Here is a 9561-nt window from a genome sequence, read left to right as displayed (position 1 = left end):
AGACACCTCCTGGAAATGTCTGCAGGGTTAAACGCTGCGGAGAAATGAGCTCTTTAAAGTGCTGGGAATTGTTGGGATGAAAGGAAATGGGCGGCCGGCGGCTGGGGACACCGCTGGCCTGGGGAGGAGGCGGTGGCGTGGCCGGCAGCGGGGCCACGCGGTGGGTTTTAGGGGCTGGGGTGGAGCTCCCGGGGCTGGGAGCGCCCGGCGTCAGCCTCCGGAGCTGGTGGGCTCTGTCACTCCGGGGTGTCACCCCGTGTCCCCTGGGTGCCAGAGCTCCCTGCAGCCGGCTGGTGCGGTGGGTCCCTGGGGACACTGCTGGCCGGGGAGCAAAGGCTGTGGGGTGGGGAGGGTCAGGCCAGGGGGTGTGGGGTGCCAGGCCATCACGTATCAATGGGGTATCAGACCTTGGGCCATCAATGGGGTATCAATGGAGCATCCATGGGGCATCAGTGGTGCATCAATGGGGCGTAGGTGGGATATCGATGGGGTATCAATAGGGCACCAATGGGGTACCAATGGGGGATCAGTGGGGCACCAATGGGGTATCAATGGGGCACCAATGGGGTTCAATGGGGGATCAATGGGGCACCAATGGGGTACCAATGGGGGATCAATGGGGCACCAATGGGGTATCAATGGAGCATGAATGGGGTTCAATGGGGGATCAGTGGGGTTCAATGGGGGATCACTGGGGATCCATGGGGTGTCCCTTTAACCCGCGCCCCGTCCCGACCAATCACCGCCGGGATTCCCGCACGCGGCTGGACCCCCCAGAGGGGCGGGGCTTCCCAGCCTGTCCCGCCCCCTCCGCCCTCCGCCCATTCCCCTTTTCCTACCCGCTCCTCTGATTGGCGCCCAGCTCAGCCCCAACCTTCACCCTCGGCCTATGAGAGCGCCGGCGTGGCGGCGAGGCCGGGCCGTGATTGGCGGCGGGGCCGGGCCAATGGGGGCGCGGCCGGGGGCCCTATATAAGGCGGCGGCGGGGCGCGAGCGAGCGCAGTGCTCAGCGTAGCCGGCGGTGGGCGGGGAGCAGCGCGGGCCGGGTCGTCGCAGCGTTCCCTCCTCTGGGCACCGACCGCGCCTCCCCGCCTCCGCCCCGCGGGACCCCTCCTCTCACAAACAGCTTTTTTTTTTTCTTTGCTTTTTTTTTTTTTTCCTTTTTTTTTTTTTTAAATTTTCCTCCCGTTTCCTTTCCCAACCCGGCACTTCCGGCTGGTTTCCGGGCCGTTTCCGGGTGACTCCAGCTCCTCTTCCGGTGGCGTTTCGCCTGAGGGAGGGCGATGCTGGCAGCGGCGGCGGCGGCGGGGGGGGAACCCGCTCCGGGTGCCTCGGAGCAAAGCGGAGGCCGCTTCAGCGTCCTGACGTGGGAGCAGGTGCAGCGGCTGGACCAGATCCTGGGCGAGGCCGTGCCCATCCACGGCCGCGGCAACTTCCCCACGCTCTCGGTGCGGCCCCGCACCATCGTCCAGGTGAGGCCCGGGGAGGCCGCGGTGGGCCCTGGGGGTGGCTGGTGCCGGGGATGGGGGGGGTGAGGGGTACAGGCCGCGCTCCGCCGCCTCGTTGGACTCTGCCCCGCTCAGGGAGAAAATAAAACTGCTGAGGCGGCGGGAACCGGCCCGCCGGGCCCCCAGCCAACCCCGCCGGGCACCCTCTGCCCCCCCCCGCCCCTTCCCAGCCCCGCCGGGCTCAGGGCAGAGCTCCCGGCCCGCATGGAGCTGGGCTGCCCGGGTGCGGGTCCCCCCGGGGCGGGGAGGGGGGAGCTGAGGATGCTGCGAAGGGGGTTTAAAAGCTGGGTGGAGGGTGCAGTGGGGAGCTGACCCCCATCGGCCTGGGGGTGCTGGGTGCTTGGTTGGCCCCGCTGCTCAGACCTGGAAGGGGTGGGGGAGGGGGGTGCTGCCTGCCCGGCCAGGGGGTGCGAGCATCCCCTGTTCTGCTGGCAGCCGTAGAGATAATCATGGAATGGTTTAGGTTTGAAGGGACCTTAAAAATCGTCTAGTGTCACACCACACCCCCCCTGCCATTCCAGCCCCCTGCCAGATGGATAAAGCTGGAAGGACCCTCCTGGAAACAGCTTCTCTAAAAAAAAAAAATCCCATGCATTTAAAATTCCTGCCTGATCCCTGGAGCTGCTGCAGCTTGTGCCGTGGATCCCGCTTTGCTTCATCCCACCCTGTGTTCCTCCTCCTTTTGGGTTGGTTTAGTGCCCTGCAAGGTGTGGGTGGGCAAGGCCAAGTGGCTTTTTGGAGCTGGAGCTGTGAAATGGCTTCGTGCTGGTGGACATATTGGGCTTGTTTGTTGGAAGAGGCAGTTATTAATTTAAATGCTAGATCAAATGTCAGTGGCCTTTGATTCTCGTCACACTGACTGTATCCCCCAGAGTCTGCCTCAGACTTCGTCTTGTTGAAGAGTTCCTGTTAGTTTAACCATAAAGTAATAACTGTGTTTAATATTAAACTAACAATGTAGCTCAAATAAGCTGATGCATATGCATGTTTGGGAGGCAACTTCATTCCTCAGTAATGACTCATCAAATGTAAAATCGGGCATGTTAGCTTCTAATTAAAAAGGCTATTCACGAAGCTAAAACCAAACTGCCTTTCACAATAAACTAATCGCTAGGATTTTGAAGGCTCAGCTGCTTGAGAAATATTCCTGCTTAAGCTTGGTAAAAGGAAAGGTGACATTTGAAAGACGCTTGGCTGGACGAAAGCCTCAGCTGATTTCAAATTCCTGGAGTTCCTGCTGCATCTGGTGGGGGCAGAAGCGCTAAATATTGGCTGCTAAAGCTTTCAGCTGAGAGCTACTGTCAGGACACTGCCCTTGGGTTGTGCAAGACCAGCGAAGCTCGGCGCTGTGAAAAACCCAGCATCAAATGTTCCACAAAACTGAAGCGATTCGGTGTCGGAGCTGCTGGAAGGGATGTTGCCACTAGCAACTTCAAACACTAAATAACTGAGGGCTGTAATTCTGACCAACCGCGCTGGCAGACCCTGTATTTAGGGCTGACTAATCTGCAACGAGTAACCTAAAAGGCAGTTATTTATTGCACGTTCTGGTTGTTTGTGGGAGGTGGGAAGCGGCAGGTCAGGACGCAGGCAGGCTTTGCTCGCGCCTGGCTGTCAGAGTCAATTAGCTGAACCACACGTAGCGTGAGGTGCTGTTTTGGGAAGCAGGTCAGCAGCTGCCTAACCCTCTAAATATCCAACCCTCGGGGGAAAAATGCATACCTGAACCCACTGGCTGCAGGCGAGGAGGTGTGCTTCAGGTTGAGACTGGTAGGCTGAAGCCTCCTGTCCTTGGGGAGGTGACCAGGCTCCCTGCGGGTTGGAGCTTTTTTGGGTGATTTGGGACAAAACTGACTTGAGCAGTTGGAATTTCCTCCCCCCTGCTTTTCTGAATACATCTCGTGTGAGTGGAGCTGTAAACCTAAGGAGCTCCAGTGAGCCTGAAGGTTATGGGTCTGAAATGCTGCAGGTCCCGAGCAGTGCCCAGAAAGGGGTTAAGCAGATGTTCTTTGGGGCTGGGAAACGAATCTGGAATGAGACCTGCTCCAAGCACTGGTCCTAGCTCTGGATCTAGCACTTTTGTGACCTGTATCTTGGCTCGCTCTAAGCCTCGTAGCACAAAACTCTTAACTCCACAAGCAGCGCTGGAGCTGTGCCTGGGGCGAGTGACTCCAGTGACTGGTCAGTTGGCAACAACTGCACACCAGGAACTCCCTTGGATCGACTGCCTGGTATTTCTTCCATATGGGGGAATAACCCTGTGTCTCTTTTAGGAGTAAATTCAGTTTTCAGACTCTCTGCCTTTGAGAACATTTGTGGCTGGAGTGGATGTGTTGGTGGGGACTTGGGACTTCCGATGGTGACTACCTCGCTGGTTAACTGTGCCTGACATGTGACTGTCACCCTTTGGTTGGCAAGGAGCCTGGGCACATTTCTAGCCCGAGCAGCAGTGGCTCATGGCAGGGAATAATAGGGGAAACACCAGCAGAGGGGCTGTATCATGAGTCTTAACAACTTGCAAGTTTAAAAACATTCATGGATTTGTACCGAGATGCCTTCTCTTTGCAAGGGCACCTCAGGGCAGCAGGAGCTCGCTGGTGTGGTGTCTCAGCTCGGTCACCAAGTGGTCTGTGATGTGCTGTGGATTGCACACTGCAGTCCTTCACTTTTGTGTGTTTCTTCTGGACAAAACTCATGCAGGGGCAGTTTTACAGCTGCTGAGACTCACTGGTGTCCCCAAACTGTCTGCTCAGCACCATGTCAACCAAGCAGGGTTTCAGCCCTGCTGATAAGGTTTTGAATTTTTGTGGGGCCTCTCAAATGAGGACAACCTTGCAGGGCTGAGTAGCCCGGTCAGACTGGCTTGTAGTGATATAATTTGCCCATTTGTACCCAAGCTTTGGCTTTTTCAAGCTCAAGCCTTGCTTCAGGCACTGGGTGAGCAGGCTGGCTAGCTGGGACTCCCAGGACAGCAGGTAATTGCTGGAGAGAAACATGAAAGCAGGATGAGAGATGGGAAGAGCTTCTGGTGGAAGATGTGAACTTAATCTTCCTGGGATCTTTGAGCTCAGTTAAACTCAAATTATAAAGCTGGTGTCCAGATAGTTTATTTTATGATCTTGGGGTTATTTCAGCCTCCCGCATGTTAAGTAATCGGGCAAGTGATTCAGCTTTGCTCTAAATGAACAAAGCTTTGGAGGTACGGGTGGGTGTGCCAGGACTGAGCAGGCAGCATTAAAATCACTGGAGTAACACCCGTAAGATGAAAGCTGCCTCTTGCGCTTGATAGCACGCCAAGTTCTGCGTGAAGCTCTGACACACTGGAAATTGTTAGGATACACTTACTAGTTAGGACATGAACTTGCATACGCTTGGCTGGGGCTTTTGAGCAGTTCTGGCATCTGGATTTGCCTTTAATGAATCTTGACAGGCAAAGGGGATGGCTAAAAGGAGTGAGCCACCCTGATTAAATCAGCAGGGACTGCTGCAGCCTGTGCTGCCGCCTCTTATGTGGAGCCCTTCTTTGAAACGTCTTGGCTTGGTGGCTGGAGAGGCTGGCTGCAGGCACACAGGGGTGAAGGGAGCAGAGAGGCCCCCGAAGAATGGGTTTGGGTGACCTCTTGGTTTTGGTGGAGGGAAGGAAGGGAAGGGCAAACAGCTGTACTGGAAGCAGAGACAGCTGTTCATGTGCAGTGAGAGCCCTCTAATGCAAGGGAGTAAGGAAAGGAGAGCCGCCCCAGCTGCTGGCAAGGCTCTGGCTGCTTTCCAAAGTGACCTGTTTCGAATGGATTAGCTTTTTACTTCTCTGCCTTGCACTGGAGTGACCCATATAAGCGCAGGGAGTGAATCCTGCTGCTGTAGCCAGGCTGCTCCAAGAATGCTTTCTTGCTTCTCACTGACTCTCTCTATATCTCAGGTTGTCCGTAGTCGCCTGGAGAAGAAGGGAATCGCAGTCCATAACGTAAGGTTGAATGGCTCAGCAGCTAGTCACGTTCTACACCAAGACAGTGGCTTGGGCTACAAAGATCTAGATCTCATCTTTGGTGTAGACCTGCAGACCGAGGATGTCTTCCAGCTCGTTAAAGATGTGGTCATGGACTGCCTGCTTGACTTCCTCCCAGAAGGTGTCAACAAAGACAAGATCACCCCCATGACTCTGAAGGAGGCCTACGTGCAGAAGCTCGTGAAGGTTTGCAACGAAACCGACCGCTGGAGCCTCATCTCGCTCTCCAACAACAGCGGGAAGAACGTGGAACTCAAATTCGTGGACTCTCTCAGACGGCAGTTCGAGTTCAGCGTGGACTCCTTCCAGATCATCCTGGATTCGCTTCTGCTGTTTGGGGAGTGTTCAGAGAACCCCATGGCTGAGAACTTCCACCCTACGGTCACTGGGGAGAGCATGTATGGGGACTTCGAGGAGGCAATGGACCATCTCCGGAACAGGGTCATTGCCACGAGGAACCCAGAGGAGATCAGAGGTGGGGGGCTTCTGAAATACTGCAACCTCTTGGTGAGGGGGTTTAAGCCCAAATCGGAAGTGGATATGAAGGCGCTACAGAGATACATGTGCTCCAGGTTTTTCATAGACTTCTCTGACATCGGTGAGCAGCAGAGGAAGCTGGAGTGCTACCTTCAGAGCCACTTTGTTGGGATGGAGAGCAAAAGATATGACTATTTGATGACCCTCCACAGGGTGGTCAATGAGAGCACAGTCTGCCTTATGGGACACGAAAGGAGGCAGACCCTGAACCTCATTGCCATGCTGGCTGTGAGAGTCCTGGCTGAGCAGAACATCATCCCCACGGTCACAAATGTTACCTGCTACTATCAGCCAGCTCCTTATGTCAGTGAAATAAACTTCAACTACTATGTCACCCACGTGCAGCCCTTCCTGCCTTGCAATCAGTCTTACCCAACGTGGCTTCCCTGTAACTGAGCCAGGACAAACTTCAGGGTCTGTCCTCCAAGGTACTTCCTTGCCTTGGGGAGTGGGGAGGGTGGGGAGGGCAAAAAAAAAAAAAAGAGACAAAAACACAACCTCCTTTCTAGAACTGCAACAAAAGGAAACTTCCTGGACTCTTGCTTGAGTGTCTTGTTCCTGGGGTTGTTGGAACGAGGCCTGTCTGCTGTACACTGTGATGGGAGGTGCAGTGTTATGGAAACTGGGTGACTTGGACGTTTACAGGAAGACTCGATCGTTTATTGAATTTGGGAGGGTGGGGGTGTGTGAGGGGAGACTGTAGAATTACGCTAAGGTAGAGCTGCACTGCCCTGACATGGATCTGAATTGGTGGGGTTTTTTTTTAGTGCAGGAGGTGTTATGGGTGTGCAGACTTGTGGTTTCTGAAGATAGAAGCCAGAGTGGCTAATTCCTTTGAAGGACCAAAGAATCCTGTTTAAGTGCCTGTAACAATATAAACACAACTGTACTGTAAACCTTAATTTTTTTTGCAGGGGCTGACATCCCAAGAGCTTGAGTGGGGGTGTCCAAAGAGCAAATGTTTCTGTTTGGGGGGTTGGCAGGGAGGGTCGTAAGATCATTTCTCGCTGAAGCAAGCATGGGGTTGCAGGTTATGTGTCGCTGAGGTTTTTTGGCATGGCTTGCTGCCTGTGAAGGACCAGCTGGAGCAAAGAGCTGTCAAAGTGGAGCTGCATCAGCAGGGGTGGGCTTTGAATGACTACCAGTAAATGCCTAAAACTGGGAGCACTGGGGGGGAGTGCATGGTGGACAGTGCTGTGCAGAGCTTTATGGAGAAAAGGCAGCAAGGGACCTACATATGAATTTACTCGAGCTCCCAAGTCTGCAGTGCCAAGGTGTAATCATACACATGAACGATGAGGCAGAAGATCTGTCCAGGAGCCTGCCCCAGGCTACCGTACCGAGTTGTGTATTTTCTAGGGGAATTTGAAATGCTGCTTATTATTATTTTTTTTTGGCATGCAGTGTGGTTTTAATGCACAAAGCCAGAGGCCAGCTGGGTTATCTGGGAAGATGAGGCTCGTCCTTTGAAGCACAAAACCCAACTAGCTCACTAGTCAGTTATCTCCAACTGTTGCTGTGATGGGGGCTGGAGCCTGTGTCCTTCCAGGACATACACAGACCTCTTCCAGACTCTGGCCTCCTGTGGCTGGAGATCTTCCCTCTGCCCTCGGGCAGGTCCTATCTTCCAAAGCAGCCTGCTTCCAGCTACGTGATTCCACACGTGAGCCACCGATAGCATTTGAAATTCATTCTCTAGCTAGAAACGGAGCTTGGGGCAGGGGGATTGTTGTGCAAAAGTCAGTTGGCCTTAGGAGAAAGTGTGTCTTCTCTAAACAAACCCTCTTGTGTCTTGAGGGTTTGGCTCTCGTAGTCCCAATGTGGCTTTGGAGTTGTTGGGTGTCTGGAGCACAACCAGTCTTTCACTGAGGTGCCTGGATTGCTGTGCCCGTTCTCGTGAGACATCATCTCAGACTTAACTATGCACGGATGGGCGAGGGGGGCGAGCAAGCAGGCGCTCCCTAGAGATGCTGCTCTGGGAACACCGTGACTTCATGGTGCTTCCTCCGAGGCTGACGTACTTGAGTATCTTTAACTTGAGGGGGTTTTTTGTTTTGTTTTTGTGACAAAACTGTACTAGCTGGGCAGATTGAACGCTCTAATAAAGACTAGATCCTTGGAATGTGTATAGCCAGATTGGTACCTTTTTTGGGGTAGGGGTGATGTGGAGTGGGCATAAGGGGTGGGGGGGGGCAGTGATTTGGGGGCTCTTGCACTTAACATGAACTAACCGATGTGAAATTGGCCCAGCTTTGCTTCCTATCCAGTCAGAGCTGAAGAAGTGTCGCTAACAAGGTAGTTATTACAGGTTTAACTGCCTTCCTCTAGAACAGCTTTGCCCTCTGGGACAAGGCTGCTGTGTAGACTTTGCCCCCAGCCCGGTGACTCCCTGGTGCCCCGAGCCTGATCCCTGTGGTGGGAGCTTGAGATTTTCCAGTGCAAGGTAAAACTGGTTTAAGAGCTGCTTTTGAGATCCTACGTACGCCGCCTTCATGGCTCCAAGAGAAGGTTTTGGTGTTTTTTTTCCTTGCATTTTAAACTTCAGATGAACACAGATGACATATAGCATGCTTCTCTACAGGCTGCTCCCCCCCTACCCACAAACACACGGACGCACTAAACTGAGATTCCCTCCTTCCCTTTAAGATGTCTAAAAGGTTCCCTACAGCCAACAGCTCGCCAGGGCGACTTAACATTGAGATTGCACTTTTGATTTACGGAGTGTGTGTGGTGGGACTCTTGTGAGTGGGTTGAATCTGAATTTTTCTAGACCTTGCAGTGATACTGTGCTGCCTTCTGTGAGGGGGCAATTGGAAGATTCCAGTAGCTTGAATGGCACTTGATTTTGTTTTAAATGTCTTTTTTTTTTTTCCTACACCTGTATCACTTGTCATGCGATGGGCTTGACATAGACTCACTAGATTCTTTAGAATCTGTTACAAATAAATACAGTGTATTCAAATTTGTTGGATTTTTTTATTTGCTTGTCCGTGGTGTTGAAACGACTGACCCTGCTCCTACCAAGAACCAGGCGCCGATTCAACTGGTCACCTTGAGAGGAGTGAGCTGGGATCCTGGTTCTGAACCTGGCCAAATGTTACTCGTATGTCAGGCTGCTTGGTCCCTCGAACCGGAGCCTGGGAAGCCTGTAGCTGTTGGCAGGTCACTCGGGCAGCTGAGGGAGGTTTCTATTTATAACGCTGTTCTTTAGTGTTGTGCGTCTTCCCTTTTCCTGGTGGCTCCTCAAGTTGCTGGTGGGGGAGGGTGGCCTGATGTGGTGGCGGTGACCCGAGGTCCCTTATCTTGGGGACAGTACTGGGAGACTCTGCTGCTGGCTTTCCACAGCTTTGTTCTTGTCTGCTGGTGGTCATGAACAGCAAAAGGTTGCTTGAGTAAGTGAGACTTGCTTGTTTTGTGGAGCTGACCCACCTGCAGAGTGGTTCCCCTTGGAAAGGGAAGGGCGAGAGGCTCTGAAAGCTTTTATCTCCCCAAAAAAGCTTGGATCTGCTGATG

General features: G+C 53.4%; 1 protein-coding gene across 1 annotated transcript; it reads left to right on the top strand.

Annotated features, from left to right (window-relative positions):
* The first annotated feature begins 1012 nt into the window (after positions 1 to 1012).
* TENT5B (terminal nucleotidyltransferase 5B) lies at positions 1013 to 9010 on the top strand. The gene is made up of 2 exons (XM_068417785.1): positions 1013 to 1472; positions 5425 to 9010. The coding sequence occupies exons 1-2, from the start codon at positions 1284 to 1286 to the stop codon at positions 6442 to 6444; spliced, it is 1209 nt and encodes a 402-aa protein (XP_068273886.1). The 5' UTR covers positions 1013 to 1283; the 3' UTR covers positions 6445 to 9010.
* The last annotated feature ends 551 nt before the right edge of the window (positions 9011 to 9561 follow it).

Source organism: Nyctibius grandis, chromosome 24 (genome assembly GCF_013368605.1).
Source record: "Nyctibius grandis isolate bNycGra1 chromosome 24, bNycGra1.pri, whole genome shotgun sequence".
In the NCBI taxonomy this organism is placed as follows: Eukaryota; Metazoa; Chordata; class Aves; order Nyctibiiformes; family Nyctibiidae; genus Nyctibius; species Nyctibius grandis.
Note: the sequence above shows the minus strand (reverse complement) of the source record. Positions and strands in the feature narration are given on the sequence as shown.

Excerpts from the sequence above, each read along its gene's own strand:
- TENT5B (XM_068417785.1), top strand. The coding sequence starts at position 1,284 with ATGCTGGCAGCGGCGGCGGCGGCGGGGGGGGAACCCGCTCCGGGTGCC. Across the intron at positions 1,473-5,424 it reads GGCCCCGCACCATCGTCCAG|GTTGTCCGTAGTCGCCTGGA; the intron begins GTGAGGCCCGGG and ends TCTATATCTCAG.